General features: G+C 43.1%; 1 protein-coding gene across 12 annotated transcripts in view; it reads left to right on the plus strand.

Moving 5' to 3' along the window:
• The window catches only part of PCGF3 (polycomb group ring finger 3), a 56,556-nt gene that overhangs the window by 15,834 nt on the left and 19,356 nt on the right, over nt 1-21,366 (plus strand). For 2 of the 12 annotated variants that reach the window (XR_013391154.1, XM_077921457.1), the window contains exon 1: nt 19,906-20,023. Coding sequence is in view for 11 of the 12 variants with exons in the window: in XM_077921457.1 (XP_077777583.1) it covers nt 19,915-20,023 (109 nt within the window). In the remaining variant the exon portion in view is untranslated. Of the gene's footprint in view, nt 1-12,204; nt 12,248-13,273; nt 13,391-14,792; nt 14,831-17,956; nt 20,024-21,366 lie in introns of those variants that run through there. The other 10 variants (XM_077921452.1, XM_077921459.1, XM_077921454.1 and 7 more) reach the window with 10 other exon arrangements.

Consider the following 21,366-nt stretch of genomic DNA (forward strand, 5'->3'; position numbering starts at 1 on the left):
AATGAGAGTAAAAAAAAACAAGTTTGGAGTGACACAGTTTGAACACTGCCATTTTGATGGTAGGACCATGATACAGATGGGGAGACTTTGTACTGCCACATCTGTGTGGAGTAAACCTTGTTTGCCTGGCGTTAAAGCATGACCCAAATGATCATGTTCAGTTGAATATGGAAAGTGCCAAGATAGCTTCATTAGGGCTAGAAATCCTTGGGTAGAATCTTACTCAGTTTTTTCAGTATGCAAGTTGACCTTACCGGTTTTGTTGTAAGATTTAGCGACTTCTGAGTTTGGCTGCTTTTGAAGTTTTCATTGAGGCTTGTTTAATCTAAGGGATTTCCCCTGTGAAGCCATAATTCGGCCCTAATGCCATTATTCTTGTAGAATTGTTAGTACCACATATTCAGTATTGGGACTTTACTTGAAGCTGAAATTGTAAAAGTTTTTTAAAAAAGGGCTTTTGGACATTTATAAAACGTTTACTACCTTAATTAAATTTAGCTACATTTTGCCCGGATTTGATTTGTGGCATCCTAAAATGCCTGCAATGAGTTTCAAACATTCATTAGTCGATGTTCCAGCTAAACTCGCAGGTGGGGATCCTCAAACTTATGGGGACATTGTGGAATTTTGAAACAGTGCCAAGAAATACTGACTTTTCTGCTAGATTCCCACCCCGCTGCTCCCACACCACACTGTTTTTCCATTTAGTAAAAGTCAGATACAACAGAATTAAAACAGATCTTCTTGAATTTGCATGATTTAAATACCCCCCCCCCAAGAAAGGGCTCCCATTCATTCACACTTTGCCTTTCCACAGGATCTGGGTAAAAGTCAGCTCCTCTAAAATCAGAAAACACATCTTATTACATGGTTTATAAAATGAGATCCACCCAGAACAACAACCAAATGAGATTTTACATTGGTGTCTATAGACTGCATGCTAAAAATCATGGATACAGTACTTGACGGCAGTTGCATGACACACACAAAAAGAGGAACCCACGACATCGATCCTGATGAATTATCATGATTTTTAGATATGTCAATAAAACCATCATGTCACATAATATATCTGAGGTTACCTATGATTTGCCTGAGGTATGGGGAGAGAAACTTTTGTAAAAATCATGAGAATCCCCCCCCCCCAAAATACACTTCTAATTCATGGGTTTTTTTTTGCCATTTTACCACCCGTTCACTCAGTTTGGAGGGTTCCCTTTGGAGCTCTTCACAATCTTTCTTTGTTGTAGTGACCATCAGCAAACATGGCCACCTCACTGCTCATTGCTAACTCTATAAATTGTTTATGAACATGTTAAAAAGCACATGTCCCAATGCTGATCCTTGAGGGATTCCACTTTCTATACCTTCATTTGGAAAACTGTTCATTTATCCCTACTCTTTGCCTCCTGCAGCTTAATCAATTCCTGATTTGCAAGAGGGCCTAAACCTCTTATACCTTGGCTGCTAAGTTTATTCAGGAGTCTTTGCTGAGGTACTTTGTTGAAAGCTTTTTGAAGCTCCATGTACACTATGTCAACCAGATCACTTCTATCTATATGCTTTTGTTGACACTCTCAAATAACTCTAAATAGGTTCATGATATGTTGAATGTTCTCCATAGCAGGTGCTTTACCACTGAGTGTGTGTGAGAGCTCCCAAGTGTGAGGTGTGCCACTTGGAGGAAGGGCTAGTACATTTTTGTGGTTGCGCTTCTGCAAGGTTACTTGAGAGCTAGTGTCAGATGTCTTAATTTAGGCAGCTTGAGCAAAAGGCTTATGTGGCAATGCTTCCTATATTTTGTCAGCTTCAAGAAACTAAAGACACTGGCAGCTTCCTCTTTCTTTATACTGTACTTTTATTCACTTGTAGAGCAAACTGCTTAACTTTTAATTTCATTTGAACACATCTTCAGAGTTTCCCATTTATTTATTGGTCCCTGTGACAAGGCTGCATTAATGCCCACCTACTTTCAGGGTCTCTGGGGCTGCGTTTGTTGAGCTAGTTCCGTGTAGGGATCTCAACTACGACTTGTGTGTTGATTTGGAAGACTAATAAGTGAAATGATGTCTCTGACCACTGCATGGCAGGGAGACAGCTTGGCACTAGTCTTCAGTAAGCTTATGTTCAGGTAGGCAAAATTGATATGAGAGCAGCCCTTAAAGGGACAGTCCTTAATTAGAGCCAAAGATGGGGTCTTGGTTTCATGGAATCCTGCCCCCCTGCCGTACCCAGTGAGATATTTGTACAGAATATTTTGGATACATTTTGGGATCTCATAGAATTGTAGAATCATAGAATTGTAGAGGATCATCTAGTCCAACCCCCTGCAATGCAGGAATATGAAGCTGTCCCATACAGGGACTGCGTTTGCAACCTTGGTGTTGTCACCACCATGCTCTAACCAACTGAGCTGTCCTCAACATTATTTTTATTGTCTGTGCCTCTGATGTGTTGTTCAGAATTTGCAGAATAATATGGATGAAATGCTGGTCCCTGCACTGATTCAGAAGAGATTGCAGTCTAAATGTGGGGACATGCAGGGAAGAAACGCAGAAGGTGGCAGGGGAAACGAGGGCTGAGTGCAAATGAAATGCAGTTAGAGGTGCTTAGGTTTTATTTCACTGGGGATTAGGATTTAGGAGCAACAGAAGAGGGGAGTTTGAAGAGGCCCTGAGGGGGAGCAGCATGCAGATTTACTTGTGTTTTTAATGTATTTGATATTTGATGTCGGGACACGGGTGGCGCTGTGGGTAAAACCTCAGCGCCTAGGACTTGCCGATCGTATGGTCGGCAGTTCGAATCCCCGCGGCGGGGTGCGCTCCCGTTGCTCGGTCCCAGCGCCTGCCAACCTAGCAGTTCAAAAGCACCCTCGGGTACAAGTAGATAAATAGGGACCGCTTTATAGCAGGAAGGTAAACGGCGTTTCCGTGTGTGCTGCACTGGCTCGCCAGAGTAGCTTCATCACACTGGCCACGTAACCCGGAAGTGTCTGCGGACAGCGCTGGCTCCCGGCCTCTAGAGTGAGATGAGCGCACAACCCTAGAGTCTGTCAAGACTGGCCCGTACGGGCAGGGGTACCTTTACCTTTTTTAGCCCTGAGCCCGGTCTTGGCATAAATAAAAATTTACTTACAGTACATACTTACTTGTGCAACTACATCCTAGGCATCAAAAGGGTAATAGGCAGAGCTTAGATACGTAAATGCTGAGAAGTCAGCATATGAAACAGCTAATGGTTGGGGGAATAACTTAGAAAAACGAAACAAAGCACCATCCCAGTGAATTAACAATACAAATCCTGCTCCTACTTCTCTTCCAAAGTTCTAACTTAATGGTTTGCCTGTTCAAAAACAAAACACTGACTGGGAATCCCCATCCAACACTAAAAGATTCCAGTTGTAGGGTATTAATAACCAGCTTAATACTGAGTCTTGCATGAGTCAGTACTTTATTTTTTCCATAGCTTAAAGCATGCCTTGCATATTTTCATGCAAATGAAAGAAATAATGTTTTTAGAGGCTGTATAAAAGGCATTTGTGGTATATTTGCCATTAAAAATAAAGCTTCTCCAGTTATATTTCAAGTTGCCTCTGTAGGAAGTGTGAAGTGGGCATTTAGAGACAGTTTCAAAATGCTGAAGAAATTAAAAGGGCTGTTCTTGAGAAGCCTGCAGCTGGGCGTTATTATCCAAGCTTGACCTTACTCCAAATTAGGGCTTTGAGTGTTTTCTCCCCCTACTGGAGGGCAACTTTCCACTGTTGGGAAGTCACAGCCTGCACTATAAATGCAAAGTTCAAAACAGATAAAACTTCTCTTCTCAAGGCAAAGATGGCTGGTTTGGTCAGGTGTGGGGAACCTTTGAATCTTCAGATGTTCCGGATCTACAACTCCCATCAGCCCCAGCAAGTATGGCTCATGGCCAGGGATGATGGGAGTTGTAGTTGAGCAACATCGGGGGGGGGGGGGGAATGCCAAGCTACCCTCTAATGATGTGCTGTGTTCATGCACAGCACCTTTTTCGTATCATAGGTTGTTGCTACTATTAAGAGTAATTAGAAGCCCAAACTTGCCACATTGTTTTCTAAAATGCTAATTTTGAAGGAAGCAGAGAGCAGAGTCACTGAAATCATATTTCATGATTACTGTATTAGTGACTCATCATCCAGTTTGGGCATACTTTATTCTCAGAATCAGTTTGCCAGAGGTTTAATTAGCACTGAACTTTGAAAAGGATGTTCGTATGTGTGGGTTATCAGGTAAGCAGCAAAGGGAACTCTACCTGTTACCAGCTGGGCCTTGAAAGGTCAAACTGTGCAAAGGTGGATTTCATTAATGGCCGAGAGGGTGGTCTATTCTACACTTAATGCATGCTTAAACTGTGTTCCCCTCAAGCTGATTTTGCCTCTGGTGCCTACAGATTCTTCCTTCTTGACTTCAGTGGGTTTTCAGTATAGAAAACGAGTGACCTGTCATGCAGGAGCTTTCTCCCCAAAGCAGGTGCTTATAAAGCTTTTCTTTATTTTCAGGGTTTTAAGGAATTTAATCAGGGCTAAAAGGGGGGAAATGCAGTTAACCCTGGCTACATGGGTTCGTGTGCTGACAGGGCTAACAACTTCTGATTTTAAAAAATGTGGGCACCTTGATTGGTCCAGGCAAGTCAGTGGACGGAAGTAGAAGCAAAAGTTGTAGCAGCAGCTGGAATGCCATGAGGAATGAGGTGAAGACATGGAACTGCCCTGAGACTGCCTGAGTATAAGGCGGTATATAAATTCAATAATTTTTTATTTTATTTTAAAAATGGAACACTGCCACCCACTCCACTGCCTCCCTTTTGCCTCTACACTGAGTGGACAGAGTTGGGGAGACATTCTGGATATATTTTGGGAGGTAGTCAGTTGAGTTTTATTGTTTATTGCACTCAAATTATTTTTTTCTGTGAGTTTAGTATAATTGGCTTGTGATTCTTAATTAGTACTCTTGCTGTGTACTAACCCTTGGATTTTGTGAAGCATTTAACTGCTCTAAGCTTCTTTGGGAACCAATCTTGGTTGAGCGGGATATAAATATACTAACAGTGCAGTTGCTAATCATGTTTGCTCGGAAGTAAGCCCTACTCTGTTAAATGGGACTTAATCGCCAGGTAAGTGTGTATAGGATTGCAGTTTAAGTGAATAATAAAGCTTTTCATTTGTTCCTGTGTCTAGTGATGGAAGTCACGATGTGCGGCTGCTGCTCATGTACCTACATTCTAGAAAACTACATCTCTGGGTTGTGCTCTTACCCTCTTCATCCATGTTGTCTGAGAATCTCTAGGTTATCAAAAAAGCAGCCACTGAAGTTGGAGCAATATTCCCAGCCGTGCTTTGCTGATTTGGATGTACAGTAATGCCAAGTCACAGCTTGCCCAAATTATGGTCTTATAGCATAATTTTGGATCTGGGTTTGCAAACAATGTTTGTTAGATGATGGTGGCCTGGACATCACAATAAACCATGGACTGAAGTTTATGTCTGAGCTTATGAGTTTATGGGAAGGCCCATAAGTGTCGATATCACTTTGTTCTGCTTGTGCTACCTTTTTCTTTTAGACTACTGTTTTATTCTGATTACTGTGAGATACATTTGTGACCTGTTGCTTAGGGTAGGAATCAGATCTCCCTAACCTTGAATTTTAACTTATAATGGTGAGTGAATGGTATAATGTGGTATATACAGTGGCGTAGCGTGGGTTGTCAGCACCTGGGGCAAGGCAAGTAATTTGCGCCCCCTACCCCGTGGATTTGCGCCCCCTAACCCGTGGATTTGCGCCCCCTAACCTGTGGATTTGCCCTAACCCCAGATGTTGCGCCCGGTGCGGCTGGCCCCCCCTGGACCCCCCACACTACGCCACTGGGTATATAAGCACAAATTTTGTGCTTCCAGTACCCCTGAACAAATAGTTGATTCAAAACTTGATGAGACATCTGAGATGTGGGCTCCCGGGTGTAGTATGCCCATTGTCTGCAGCTTATAGCAGTTGCTAATAAAGTTCAGATTTAGTTCAAAACTGTTAGGATGGTTCCTAAAAGCTCTGCAAGCTTTAGTCTTTTTATAACCAAGAAACCTCTTATGTGTGCATAATATAGGTCCATTGTTAAGATATTTGGGTTTGGTGGAATTTTGCTTTGGCTCATAGGCATTCTTGTCCCCTTATAGCTAGGTCCCCTGGAGTTCAGAAATACTTTAAGACCACTTTCATACTGAAGCTTTTCTTCTTGTTGTTAAAATCCCTCTAGCGTTCTCACTATCGCATTTGCTTCTGTTGTTGTTTGATGGCTCTGTGTACTTCATATTTTGTATTCATTACTCTTTTGGGAAAGTTGTTGTTGTTGGTTTTTTTTTTTTAGTGCAATGGGGCTCTAAAACAGAATGCGGAAATTTCCTTACATTTCAAAAATAGTATTGGTAATTTTTCAAAATCAAATTGGTTTGGATCTTTCTATAGCTTTCATGAATGCAAGGCCTGCCATTGCTTTGAGTACTGAAGTAATGTAAGCTGTTACTGTATGGAGATCTAGGCATCATGGAGATGGTGGCCTTTTAGCAGAAATGCAAAGTTAATGAAGCCTGAGGATGTGGTCAAGATGTTTGCAACTTCACAGCCTATTGCATGCTCTCTTGATTCATATTTATCCTGGCTGATTAGTGCCAGCCCTTGAAGCTTTACTGAGTAGCTCCAAGGTGTGATGAATGCTTTGTGGCATGATAGGATGGTCCCTGCTGCTTTGGAGGAGGTGGTAGTGTGGCCATGCAAGGGGGAAAAAAATCACTTCAGGAGCAGAGGTTTATGCCAATTATTGCATGCAAACTACTTTCAACACAGCTTTTTTGAGATAGGGTGGTGCTGGTTCAGCTGTGGATGCTTTTCTAGGCTGGTCTGGTTTTGGGGCAGAGTTGGTCTCAGCCACCCTGATAGATGACCTTCGGGATGGGGAAGTGTGACCATGCTGAGATTGCTTGGATCTCTCTGTGACCATTGATACCATTCACCACATTATACTCCTGGACCATCTTTGTAAGTTGGGGACACCATTTCACAGTGATTTTGCTCCTACTTGTGGGGTTGGTTCCAGAAAATAGTATTGGATGACTGTCTCTCAGCCCCTTGGCAATTGATTTGTGGGAGCCACAGGCAACAATTTCCTCCCGAAATGATTTAATATTGATATGAAGCCAGTGGGGGCAGTCACTGGGAGATTGGGGCAAAGTGTCACTAGTATGCTGATGATACCCTTCTATATTTCTTTGGAACATCTGAACCAGGAGAGGCTGTGTATGTCCTAAAGTGGTGCCTAGAAGCCCTAGATGCAGTCATAGGCTGAATGAGAGCAAATAAACTGTGACAGGACAGAGACACTATGGATAGGAAATTCCCAGATCATAACCTTTCTGTTAACTCTATAATTCTATCTATGTGTCTTAAGTGCCCTTTGACAAAGTCATATTGACAGTAGATCCATTGAAATGAATGGACTTAAATGAATTATGATTAACTTAAATCCATTGATTTTAGTGGGTCTCCTCTTGAGTGTGGCATAGTCAAAGGCCATTCTTTGAATTTAGCTTGTTACCAATCTGTCTAAAAAGGGAATAGTCCAATTTTTTTGGATAATCAAAAGTTTGCATTGGGTGGGGAACCTTGACTCTCTAGAATTTCCATCTCCTATCATCCCTGACCTTTGCCTGTGTTATCTGGAGCTGATGGGAACTAAAATTCAACAACATACAGAGGGTTTCCCACCCTTGGTCTACATTATTTTACCAAATCGCCCACTAGCTTTGAGTCATTGTACAATGAGTTGAGCATCTTAGTGTACAAAAACATTGTGATAATCATCCCCAGTCTTGCATGTGAGCTTGTTTCTTCTCTTGATCTAAAACAGGGAGAGGTTAGCAGCCAAACGCAATGCCTTGAATCATATGACAATTTGAAGTCTGTGAAGGAGGCAGGAATGGACTAGAATAGCGTATGCTTCCCCCTTCTCATTGCATGATTACCAGCAAGTTACGACTGGACTTCTGCACCCAACTTCATTAACTAGAAAGTTCTGATTCATTCCTTTTGTGCCATCTGTTCATTAAATGACGTTGAGGAGGAAGGTGAAAGAAATTGCTCACACTTATGAGTGTGTTTGAATGAATGATGCTTAATTTGTCACTGGTGATTGTCTAATATTCAGTTTTAATACCTTCAAAAATTTACATTTAATTGGTCTGTAGTATAAAGCTCACTGTAAACTAAACCTGCCAAAACACTGATCAGAGAACGGATTTTCTTTTACCGCAACCACCGCTTAATCAGTAGCTGTTTTAGCAAATAATCTTGTGCAAAGAAATCTAATATACTCTCTTAAAAAAAAGTATGCCCAGAAAATAGTCAGACTTCATACTTATGTGCAATGTATGCACAGGAAGCTGCCATTAGTTTTACCTTTTTCTCAAGGGAAAGATGCTTCAACCTCTTGATCATTTTGGCTGCAATATTCTGTAAGTGGTGGTACTTTATCTCATATAGGTAAAGGTAATGGTACCCCTGACCGTTAGGTCCAGTCACGGATGACTTGGGGGTTGCCTGCTCATCTCACTTTATTGGCCGAGGGAGCCGGCGTTTGTCCGCAGACAGCTTCCGGGTCATGTGGCCAGCATGACTAAACTGCTTCTGGTGAACCAGAGCAGCGCACGGAAACATCTACTCAGCAGCAAACCTGGGTTTGCAACAGGGAGCTGCAGCCAGTCCTGGTTCCTTGCTGAATGTATCTGTATGATACATGAGTGTATCTGTATGATACATGAGTCCTGAAATATTTTTACACTACATGTTTAGATGTATGTATGTTATGTATATACAACTACAAAATGTAGTGTGTGAGAGGTGTGCAAGTAAGCGCATATGTGAGTGGAGCAGCCCCTGCCTTTGTGTTGTGTGAACAGAGGGCTTAAGACACCAGTAATACTGCATTCCTCTTCTGACTTGAGAACATGCTTCTAGAGCTACTTGAGCTCAAAGGCATGAATTGTTGACTAAGATATTTAAGCTTGCTAATCTTGGAAGATTAAACTGATTTTTCTAATTTAGGAGTGGTAATTCATCTCTGGAAGCTGAAGGATTTTTGGAAGGATTGCCAGTTAGTATTTGGTTGTACAGTAGTTACTTTTTCAGCTATATGTGTAACAGCAGTGGTTCACTGTACCATAGGTGCTGGTTATTCATTGTTTCAGAAAAATCATATTCTTAAGTCTTATTCAGTCATTATCCCCTCAGTGCAGTTACCACTGTGCAAGAGGGAGAGTCGGAGTGAGCCCATTACCCCCCCCCCCCCGCTTTATGTTTCCGTGGTCATTTCTACTATCCATGTGTTGGAGGCAATTTACAGCTGAGGACTCTAGCTTGCATAGAACATCTAGTCAAGTAGAGCAGGTGTCCCACTGCAGACATTCAGCCCCCAGCATGTGGAGGCCTGCAGGAATTTCAGCATGTACAGGGTGAGTCCTTTAAAAGAGGCTCCTTGGATACAGAGTACACATGTTCCACGGGGCCTCTTTTCAAAGACTCACCCTGTACATGCAGGAGGAGCTGTCCCAAATGAGTTCATTTCTGCTTCTTCCTTTGCATGATGGTGCCCACAGGGTAGGAGGGAGAGTAATTGCAATAACATTTCAAAGCAATTTGCAAGAAATGCTAATTAAATTCAAAAATTTCTGAACTACACCTGAAAGTAGTGCCCATAATTGTCAGGTGCATTGCATATGAATTAAGTTCATTTGGGGTATAACATTGAACAATTTCTAGTTCAGGTTCATTCTCTTACATGTGTTTTGTACTCTGTAATTGTTGAGGGGCGTGTGTGGAAATTAAACAATTCACATCCCATTTTGTGTGTTTTGATGTTTTCTTAGTCTTCTTAAGTATGTTTTATTCTTCAGCACAACAGCTTGTGGATGCTGAATTTTTGTTTGCAATCATTAGCATCAGTGGTTCCTAACCTTTTTACTTGGTATAGTGACCCATAAATTTATCAGGTTTTTTTGGACTTCGGGTCATTGGCAGGCATTGGTTTTGTGCATTTTAATTGCATGTTTGTGTATTTTATTACCTTGAGGCATCCAAGCAACAATTTACTTAATGTCCTTATTAATGTGGAATATGTTGAATTGTTTATAGTACTTAAAAAGTTACCCATAGTTTTGTTTATGGGAATGTAAGAACATCAACCATATGATTGCAGGATATTCCTCCATAAACCATTGTAATTTGTTTTTAAAACATACAATTACACAAGCCATGTTATATCTAACAACATATTAATAGTTTAAATATTTTTATTCTAAATGTTCTCAATGAAGTCCATTTCGGCAAATAACAGTGGGATTGCTAAACTAGCATTTTGTCAAAGAGTAGTTCAATGTAGGCCTTAATGGTATCAGGCATGGTTCTCATATCATTATGGATACATAACCTGTTTTTGTATTTTGGCTGCCATTCCTGAAAAATCTGTATCAAAAAGATATTTGCTACCAAATGGCAGCAGCACAGATATTGCTTCATCAGCAAGCTCTAGATACTCTGTGGCAACATGAAAGCAAAATTCAGAGCGCCTCATTTACAGAAGTTATCTTACAGGGTCTTACCACATGACAATTGAAGGAGTTGTTCTTTTTGCACAGTGAGGACTTTGTGACATCAGTTGCAAATGGGTTTTGCACCTACTCAACCTTCTCAGTTTCTAAGCAGACTTCAAATTACCATTGACTTAACTAACCTTGGCAGCAGGTTCAGTGATGGTTCACTTGTACAGGGAGATTTTCTGAGTGATTATTACAGCTCGTCTGTGATGCACAGCTGCCAAAGGAGCGCCTTGTGGTGAACTGTCACTGGATCTGTCAGCAGACAGCAGTTCCCAAGTGTTACAGTGTAAGACCTGAGCCATCCGGATGTTCAGAGACATGTGTTTGTTCAGATCCCGACCCATTTGTGGGTCATGACCCATAGGTTGGGAAACAGTGATTCAGGTGAACTTGAATTGAACTGTGAACTGGATGGTGGTGAGCTGGAATTAGTGCCTTTTGGATTTCTTGAACTTGTTCCTTTTAAAAATGAATTCCCAAGTGGCCATCTCTTTTTTGTTCTTATAGCAAGAAAATGCTTTTTATCCTCCGGCAGGAAAATACAGTGGTACCTCGGGTTAAGTACTTAATTCGTTCCAGAGGTCCGTTCTTAACCTAAAACTGTTCTTAACCTGAAGCACCACTTTAGCTAAGGGGGCCTCCTGCTGCCGCCGTGCTGCTGGCACACAATTTCTGTTCTCATCCTGAAGCAAAGTTCTTAACCCGAGGTACTATTTCTGGGTTAGTGGAGTCTGTAACCTGAAGCGTATGTAACCTGAAGCATATGTAACCCGAGGTACCACTGTAATGAAAAAAGGCATTCATGTACATCTGTAGAAATAGAATAGATTTGGACCTTGTCATGAAATTTGTCACAGAATAGTAGATGAAGAAAGACTCAATAGCAGATTGCATGTGGGTCGCAAGACAGGTAATACATGTATTAGGAATCAAGTTTTGAAGCCTGTGTCCCAGTTTTGTCCCAGAAAAACTGGGGACTAAGAAACAAGAAGTGAGCAGAGCTGGCTGGTGCTGCCATCCATTTATTATAATTATGATAAAAATTATATCATAATTATTCTGCCACTCCTGTCAACGGAGCCCAGGGCAGCAGAAACAGCAAAAGTAAAACAGCTTCAGACTAGTTGGTTTAACTCTGCGAAAGGTTACACTCTTGTACCCTCGATACTAGATCTTGTGGATCTAGGGATTTTATCCAGTGACCTATTTTAAGCAGGAAAGCAGTTGGCCTTTTGATAGCTTGACTATTTTATGCTGACAGAAATAAGTTCACCGGAAAAGGATCAGAAATACTTCTCATTTCTGTCACCCTGTGGTGGCAGGGGAAAATGACACCTACACTTTGTTTCAGTTCATGTATCTCTTGTTAGCCTCATATGTCTAATTTTTCTTCTTTGCACTGTGACAGGCACCCATCATTTAATGTCAGCCCCATCCCATATATGCATTGAAATATTTACCTATATTCCTTAAATCTCTGCTATTTGTTCTGGCAATCGTAGTGTTACCTAACATATTGTTTTCCTCTCTCTTTTCAGGTCTCTGGATGGCAGACTCTGAAAAGAAATGCAGTTTTAAGAGGTATGTTGACCACATGTGCTTCCAGAATTATTTGGGAAAAGAGCGCTTTACTGATGGAATTGGACTTCTCGCTTCTCACTTTAAATAGATGAAAGGGGAAACAGGGATTGAAAACAACAAGCACACCCAAATTGAAATTGGTGCTTTTGAAGTTCTAGTCATAATTAAAATTTCAAAACGCTTAGTTTTACTGTAAACAATAAAATTGCTGCTGTCCCACCAGATAGAACCTGTTTTAGTCTCAACATCAGATTTGTTATGGGTCCAGTATAAGTTGCTTTTAATGTTAGCCTTTAGTGTTATGGTGCGACAGTTGTGTAGAAGCTCAGGGAGGTTGAGGTAACTGTTTTAATCTTGAGGGTTTTTAAAATGTAGGAATACTTTTTTATTCAACTGAAATATCTCGACACTCTTTCACATAAAGAATGTCAATGGAGATCCCCAAATCTGTTTGAATTGCATCACTATAAAATATTTGAACTTACCCTCCTAACTGGAACTAGGGAATTCCTGTCAGTGGCAAGAACTCCTTTATGCTCTGATTCCTGCCACAAGAAATGTTTAATGTGTTCAAAGTTTTGGAATGTCACAGAAGAGTCTTTGAGTGGTTAAGTTATCATTGCAAGGCTACTGAGAGTCACCCAAACTCTAAGCTAACCCGGCTTCTTCTGGGGTAGTTTGTCCACCACCCTGCACTCATCTCTTACCTGTGAATCCTAGAAGCTGTCAGCATGCAACAGTGACCACACCCTGGCAACGGCTTTGGCTAGTTGGCTAAACCAGGTGAGGGTAGCCGATGGGACTCAACCCTTGGTGAGTTAGGGACTTCCCTAGCATGCGAAGACAGGCTCTGGCAGATTGAGCAGACAAGACTAGTATTGGGTTCAGCAGTCAAGAAGATGGTTTCTGTACATGCTGTAGAGGGAAGTGAGGGGCAGATGGGGCTCATCCACCTGGAAAGGTAGCCCACCTAGGAGAAGGTAAAATCTGATGCTAAATCTCTGCTGCTTTGTGGAATATCTTCAGGAGAAGAAAAGGCTAAGGAGCAGGGCTTTTTCTCAGCCGGAACTTGCCAGAAGTCAGTTTCAGCACTTTTCAAGCGGGTGCTATTGCCATTCTAAGAGAATGAGGGAGGTTTTCATGGTGAGTTTTGGCATGTCTTTTTTTTTTTGAAAAATAGCACTGCTAAGGAACTCGGAATAAACCCAACACAAATCCAGAGCGGAGACCCTAAGACAGTTGGATAGTGACTTGTACACCTCCTGGCAACTCCTGCCACCAAGTTGGTGCCAGACATATTGCTCTTCTTTCCTTTGAAACCCCATCAGCGAGGCTGGGGTGGTGGTGCCTTGTCTTCTGGGCAGCCCAGGACCTCCTTACACACTGCCCAGGCTTACACCCCGGGGTGGTCACTTCAGTTCTGCTAGTGCAGTAGCTTGACTTCACTCCCAGAGGTGCATTTCATTGTCTCTCGAGACAGATGGATACCAACACAAAGCACTATGCCATGGGAGCTAGGAAATTGCTGTTTTCAGAAGCAGAAAAGCTTGAGGTTATCTTGGGGCCAAACTAGATATAATAATAATAATAATAATAATAATAATAATAATAATAATAATAATAATTTATTTATACCCCGCCCTCCCCAGCCAAGGCCGGGCTCAGAGCGGCTTACAAGCAATAATAAAAACAAGATGAATGATTACAACTTAAAAACAAAAATAAAATACAACATTAAAATTATGGAACATTAAAATATTAAAATGTAGCCTCATCGCAGGAGGAGAAGGAAAAGAAAAAAGAAAGAGAGGGAGGGAGGGAATCAAATTGGCTCCAAGCCAAAGACCAGGCGGAACAACTCTGTCTTACAGGTCCTGCGGAAAGAAATCAGATCCCGCAGGGCCCTGGTCTCATGAGGCAGAGCGTTCCACCAGGCCGGAGCCAGAGTTGAAAAGGCCCTGGCTCTGGTTGAAGCCAATCTAACTTCCGTAGGGCCTGGGACCACTAGGGTGTTGTTATTTATGGACCTTGAGGCTCTCCGTGGGGCATACCAGGAGAGGCGGTCCCGTAGGTACGAGGGTCCTAGGCCGTGAAGGGCTTTAAAGGTCAAAAGCAGCACCTTAAATCTGACCCTGTACTCCACCGGGAGCCAGTGCAGCTTGAAAAGCACTGGGTGAATATGCTCCCATGGCAGAGACCCCGTGAGGAGCCTCGCTGCAGCATTCTGTACCCGCTGGAGTTTCTGGGACAGCTTCAAGGGCAGCCCCATGTAGAGTGAATTACAGTAGTCAAGCCTGGAGATGACCGTCGCATGGATCACTGTGGCCAGGTCGGGGCGGGAAAGGTAAGGGACCAACTGCTTGATGCGGCGAAGGTGGAAAAATGTCGCATTTTTACTCTCATCCATGGGAGAGTAAGTATTAGCTCTCCCACTGTTTATTTTTTTTAATTTAAAAAAAATAACAATTTAAATACAATTAGAAGTGTAGGCATCCATTTGAGACAATGTGTTAACCCTATTCTCTCTGTAACATTTTCCTATTAGGCTGCTATTTGCCCTGCAAGAGAAAACAAAGCATACAGGTATCCATATTATTAATAGCTTCAGAAGACGATTTTCACTTAAACAACAGCACAGAGTAAAGGGTTTAACATACCCACCCCACTGCAGTTACAATCAAATTTCCCAATGTACCCCTGCAACTGTTGTTAAACTGTAAAAGTATGTACACTGGATGTGCTCTCGTGGATCTTCTGTCATGCAAACCCTTTGACAAATGTCATATTCTGTGTAGGATTCCCCAGGCATGGAACTGCAGAAGATTGCAGTCCTGGTTGTTGCAGCTGCTGTTCATTCTTCTAACCACAGTTAGTGCCCACTTCCTCTGAAGCACATGAATTTTCTGTTTGCATTTATTAGCTAAGATTATGCTGTTTATTTTGAGGATTAGATGTGTTTGTTTAGCATTACTTCTCGGTATCTGATATCTCCGATCTCTGGGGCACTGCTTTATATGGTGCCAGAGTATGGCTTACCATGAATGTTTTGAGTCCCACACCTACCTTGCTCCTTCCCAGGCTTTTTTAGGTCAGCACAAGACAGGAGATAAGCCAAAGTTTTGCTTATTGTGTTGTCTGAACCCAGAATTGTTGTTAAGGAGGAGATAGTGTACAAATTTCAGAGCTGTGAAAGGACTGAACTTTGGCTATTGTCATGTTGTCATCATGGTTTGGCACAGTGTGATGTACAGATGTGGCCACTATGTGTTTTAGAAAGTATCCTCCATGGGCAAATACACTCAAATACACCAAGGGGAGAGATAAACAGCTACTATACTATTGTAATATTTACCATATTTTGCACTCTTCCAGCCCGGAGTAGAAGGGGAGAAACACACTGCTCTGAAAAGCACAGAAAGGAGCAAAACTAGCATCCCCACCACCAAGCTGTCATGGCTGGCCAGTTTGGCAATGTTATGGAGATGATAAGTTGCTGAAATGGATGTTTGAGCTGGATACTGTGATGGGGGGCTACTTACGCTGACACAGATGTGCCTCATTACACATTCTCTCAACTCACCCCAGACTCAGCATATCAGACATAATGAAACCTTCTTCTTCTTTCTTTGGTGATCACGTGTAGCCGAGTAAGATTGTCTTTCATGAACACAGTCTTAACAGTGAGTACGTAAGTGACTGTGGAGGCCAAATCTGGATCCACACGTCCTTCCGCAGTGGGGACATAGGTTTCCGGATGGGAGCTGATGATGGTGAGGGTTTGCCAAACGTGCCTTCCTCTTAGCACGTTTCTCCCTTTTTCCCTGAGTTCGAGTGTCTACAAAGTCCATGATACCTTTGGTAAAGGCAGCATCTTCCACCATGTGAGCAGGAAGACACCAGCAACCAAAAGCTGTTGGCATCTTTGCACTCAGAAGTAGTTTGCCCTGGCAGCACATACTCCTTGCAAGTACGTTTTTGATTGCAGCATGTAAAGAGAAGGCAGGAGGGGCCATATAACACATAGCCCTGAGAGCTTCCTTGGAAGGAGGCCTGCAGAGAAGAGAGCATAGAGCCCTCTTTGAGACAAGAGCTCAAGACTCACTGAAGGAGTAGAAGTGTCCTTTGCCAAGCAGGGAAAGGGAAGTACCAGGATAAAGGACAAAGGAAATTGCAACCGCTCACTGTATAGGGCACAAGGTAGGGAAACTGGAGTTTGAACCTCACCAGGGAGAATAGGGAGAAGATGAGCAACACCAGAGACACTGCTCATTAGTTCCCTATTGGCAGCAGACAGGAAACAGATGTGTCGTGACACATTGGTTTCCCTCAGCGTTGAGACCCAGTCACATGTGCCAGAAGCACATAGGTTGCAGGTGAAGCCTGGCGGAACAAGTGGCATTCTCATGGAGGGGGTCTGAAAGTAGATCATACCAGGGAGAGGGATTTACCGCTTCCTGGCAGTAAAAGAGCATAAGTGCACAATCTTGACCAGATGTCAGTCCGATTGAATTCAGTGGGGCTTTCCCTGTGGAAAGGGGGTTAGGATTGCAGCCAAATTGTAGTGAATAGCACCTGGGGTGGAAGAGAGCCTGAAAAGAGAGGTCTGTGGCATAACCAGTTCCTCCAGGAGGGCTGCTGTGCCTTGGACAGTTGCTCAGTAGCAAGGTAACTGCTGCGGTGCCCCTCATGGCTCACAGCTTCATGTTGATACTGCGAACAAAGAGTGGCTGGAAGAAGTAGGCCGGGAACAGGCAGGGGCATCCTGATTGCTGGTCATGGGGTGCTCTTCCTTGGGGCCTACGTGGAATGGATTCCCCATTCCTTGTAGGCTGTGGGGAAAGCCCGCCCCATGAAAGCTTGGTACCTGTGGGCAGTGGCCCATGGAGAGCAAGAGGCATCTGCTGCCAGACTATATAGTACCTGCATCTCCTCAAGCACAGTTGCTGTTTGTAAGAGAAGACTGAGTGCCGCCATGGGGGAGAGCCATCCTTCTCCTTGTTTCATGGGAGTTTGCAGTGGAACTGTGTGTGTGCTCAAAGAGCTTGTCTTGATCCATGTGTCCAGGCTGTGACCAGCAAGGCATAAGTGTTTGGCCAGCACTATCGGTGTATGGAATGGAGAGCAAGTGTGGTGTAGTGGTTAAGAGCAGTTGACTTGTAATCTGGTGAACCGGGTCCTCCACATGCAGCTGCTGGGTGACCTTGGGCCAGTCACACTTCTCTGAAGTCTCTCAGCCTCACTCACCTCACAAAGTGTTTGTTGTGGGTGAGGAAGGGAAAGGAGATTGTTAGCCGCTTTGAGACTCCCTAGGGTAGTGATAAAGCGGGATATCAAATCCAAACTCTTCTCTTCTTTACCAACAAATAGTTTACCTATATGTGCAGATGCCTTGTACAGAAGAGACTGTTTCTTGCTACTCTGGCTATGGGGCTGGGTGGGGAGGAAGCAATACAGTTCAGGCAAGACACAGTATTAACATATAGCAAAGTGAGGTGGTGAAACACATAGTAAAGGTACCCCTGCCCGTATGGGCCAGTCTTGCCAGACTCTAGGGTTGTGCGCTCATCTCACTCTAGAGGCCGGGAGCCAGCGCTGTCCGCAGACACTTCCGGGTCACGTGGCCAGCGTGACAAAGCTGCATCTGGCGAGCCAGCGCAGCACACGGAACGCCGTTTACCTTCCCGCTGGTAAGCGGTCCCTATTTATCTACTTGCACCCGGGGGTGCTTTCGAACTGCTAGGTTGGCAGGCGCTGGGACAGAACGACGGGAGCGCACCCCGCCGCGGGATTCGAACCGCCGACCATGCGATCAGCAAGTCCTAGGCGCTGAGGTTTTACCCACAGCGCCACCCGCGTCCCGCCGTTGAATCAGTCATACTTTGTGGCATACAACCCCCCCTCCCCCAGCATTAAGGACCTGTCATATGGAGAATTGCCTATGCTGATTTTTCTTGGAAAGTTTGGCTTTGATGGATATGCAGTACCTTCATCGGACATAAAAACATATGAATGATTCATTTCTAACAATCTACACAATAATTTGTAGAAGGCCTCTTAAGGGGAGAGAATAGTTAATCATAAAAAAAACAGAATTCCCCCCCTCCCCTAAGAATCTTGAGTTTGGCTCCTGCTAGCTGGTTTTATTGAATGACATGTACATTGATCAGGAAAGCAAAGGAAAATGGTCAGTGCAGCATTATCTTAAAGTAATCTGAAGATGCAAGCACATTGAATTACCCTTACTGCAATGAAATTATGAAATGCGTTCCAAAATAAAAATTAATTAAAATGTTTTCTGAGCCAAAGTGTCTCAGCAGTTCTTACTGAAAAGCATGTTAATTTGGTGACACCTGCCGTGTAGGATACCATTGCAACAGATGGTAAAACTAGCTCCCCCCCCCCCCGTTTTTAATTATTTAATGCTATACTCCTCTTTTTCCAGTGCAGATTTTCCCAGTGAGGAAATGTGAGCAGGTGTTTTTATCCTACTTATAAGTTTTAGTATGGCATACTTCAGCTGCTTTCTGGGAACTTTGAGTTTGTATATTTTTTATGAGCCAAACTTGCTCATCAAATTTGGCTGTTTTCATAACGTTTTTGAGAGATTTTAACAGTTTGTTTTGTCAGGGTCCCCCCTACCCCAGCCCTTCCAAATTTAGGGTTCAGGGATTTATTCTTGATGAAAGCGCACATGCATGCATTACACACAGATTACACAGAGACTTGTTTAACTTCTGTTCAAAGGCCCCAGTTGAAAGAAGGAAGATGACTAACCATTCCTTATTGTCTTACGCTACCAACATACACATTAGTCCCCACCCCCAAAGTTACACAGACTTTTGATTCATAAGGTAATAAAATATGTAACATCTGTCCCCTGAGGCAGACTTTCAACAATTCCTTGCAGACCCAGCGACTCCAAATTCCTAGATACTGGATTCCTATCATGCTGCTTTTTAACTGACCTGAAGTCAGCTGCAGGTTATATCAGTCTAAGGTCATTTCAACAACAGATGAACTTTTACAGTTCAATCGTATACATTCCTACTCAGAGGTAAGCTCCATTACAACATCATGACCTAGGAAGCTGCCTTGTACTTAGTCAGACTGTTGACCTACCTAGCTCAGAATTGTCTACTGTGACTGCCAGTGACTCTCCAGGGTTAAATACAGGTGTGTGTTTGTGTGATAGAATCATGTGAGACTCTACCCAGTAACGTGGGGATTTTTGGAAGTTTTTGAAATTTATGCTGGTAATTCATTCTAATTTGGGATCCTACAATCCATACTTCCATCACTGCCCGCAACTGCAATCTGAAGTGGTGCAGTCCAGTAACCTTACCTGCTACTTCTGAGAACTAGGCCCCAGTTAAACCTGATTGTGTAGAATGTCACAAACTTAGTTGCGAATAAATATTGCAGCATCAGGTCTAGAATACCAAATTTTGAACTTGCCTTTAGTAATTGGATTGGATAGTTCAGTGGATATTCATTCTCATTTTCTTAAACCAGGACCCTTCTTTTCAAGTAAAATATTGTTAGGAAGAAAGCTAATCACTCTCTGTATTGCAGGCTTATCATGAACGTCAAATATTTAAATTTGCAAAGGCCACTTACATCCACACTTGGAAAAACTGATGGCCCTGTTTTTCTTGCAGACACCAAAGATGCTGACGAGGAAGATTAAGCTTTGGGACATCAATGCCCATATAACCTGCCGCCTTTGCAATGGTTATCTTATTGATGCTACCACTGTAACGGAATGCTTGCATACCTGTGAGTATTAATATGAGTATTAATAGTGATGTTTCATCAGATGTAAGAATAGTGGGTTGGGTATTTTTCATTGTTCGATACATCCTCTCTGCCTTCTTCTTCTAGCTCAGTAATGTTTCAGAGTCAAATGTCAAATACCAAGCTTTTCTCCGCCCACGCCCCCATCCAGGATCAGATCGTGGGTGAAGACAGATTCTGATTACAGATAAAATCCATATTCTGGCTGGATAAGATGTTACTTTCTGCTGGGAAGGACATAGCAAGGGCCCCCATAAGCCTGAGGCTAACTCTCATGTGAATACAAAGCATATGCTATGGCCCTTCTTTTAGTGGTAGGGGAGAGTGTAAATGAATGATGCCAAGTAATGTTCTGCTTTACTTTGAAGGTGAGGGCAATGGTATATTATGGTAGGCTTTTAGGAATGCTAAAAGTGGGATTGTTTAGAAAGATAAGGTGTATTGGAGAATTAATGATGGTGGTGATGTTTGAAGCAGCACATAATCCAAGGTTTATTGCTGGCAATAAATCAGGTTCTTCTTTCCCTCATACGGACCAGTAGTGTAGATCTAAAAGGAAGGATGAGGGGGAGTTTGTTAATATTTTGCAAATGGTATTTGAAAGAAAAAGAAACATGGAGATTTAGTTCATGGGATACATACAAAATTATGAGTTGATTGCTGTGCCGATTTGTAAGCCTTAGGTTAATACTCCTAATTTAAACCTAAACTGAAGACTTACAGGAACTGTTGTGTGAAACTGCACAAGGCATAACTCTGGACAAGAAGTAGACAGGATAGGTTTGTAGCTCTTGCTCATGTAGCAATAACATGTACCCACCTCCCCCTTGTTAGGTCACAATCATTCCCAGTTTGGGTGCTTGTGTTGTATTCCATTTCAGTGTTAAGGTCCTTATGACATTTGAAAGACACCCCCCTTTGATAGGTGATGGCTTATAAGTGCATTTAAACGTCATAGAATTTGCCATTTACCGTCTTTTTTGCTCGATTGGACGCACTGGACCATAGGATGCACCGGACCATAGGAGGGGGAGAACAGGAAAAAAAATTTATTTCTTGTTCTCCCCCTCTAAGTCAAGGTGCGTTCTGTGCGTTCAGGGTGCGTTCACCCGAAGCCTCCGGAGCCCAGCGGGAACTCTGGAGGCTTTGGGTTCCTTTTGACCTGCTCTTTGGGGCTGGTGGGGGGGAGCGCTGCTTTCCCCCACCGCCAGCCCCAAAGACCAGGTCGGGGGAAAGCGGGAAGGTGGCGCTCCGCCTCCCCGCTGTCCCCCCAGCTTGTGGGGCTGGCGGTGGGGAAAGCAGCGCTTCTCCCCACCGCCAGCCTC

Source organism: Podarcis muralis, chromosome 17, assembly GCF_964188315.1.
Source record: "Podarcis muralis chromosome 17, rPodMur119.hap1.1, whole genome shotgun sequence".
NCBI lineage: Eukaryota > Metazoa > Chordata > Lepidosauria > Squamata > Lacertidae > Podarcis > Podarcis muralis.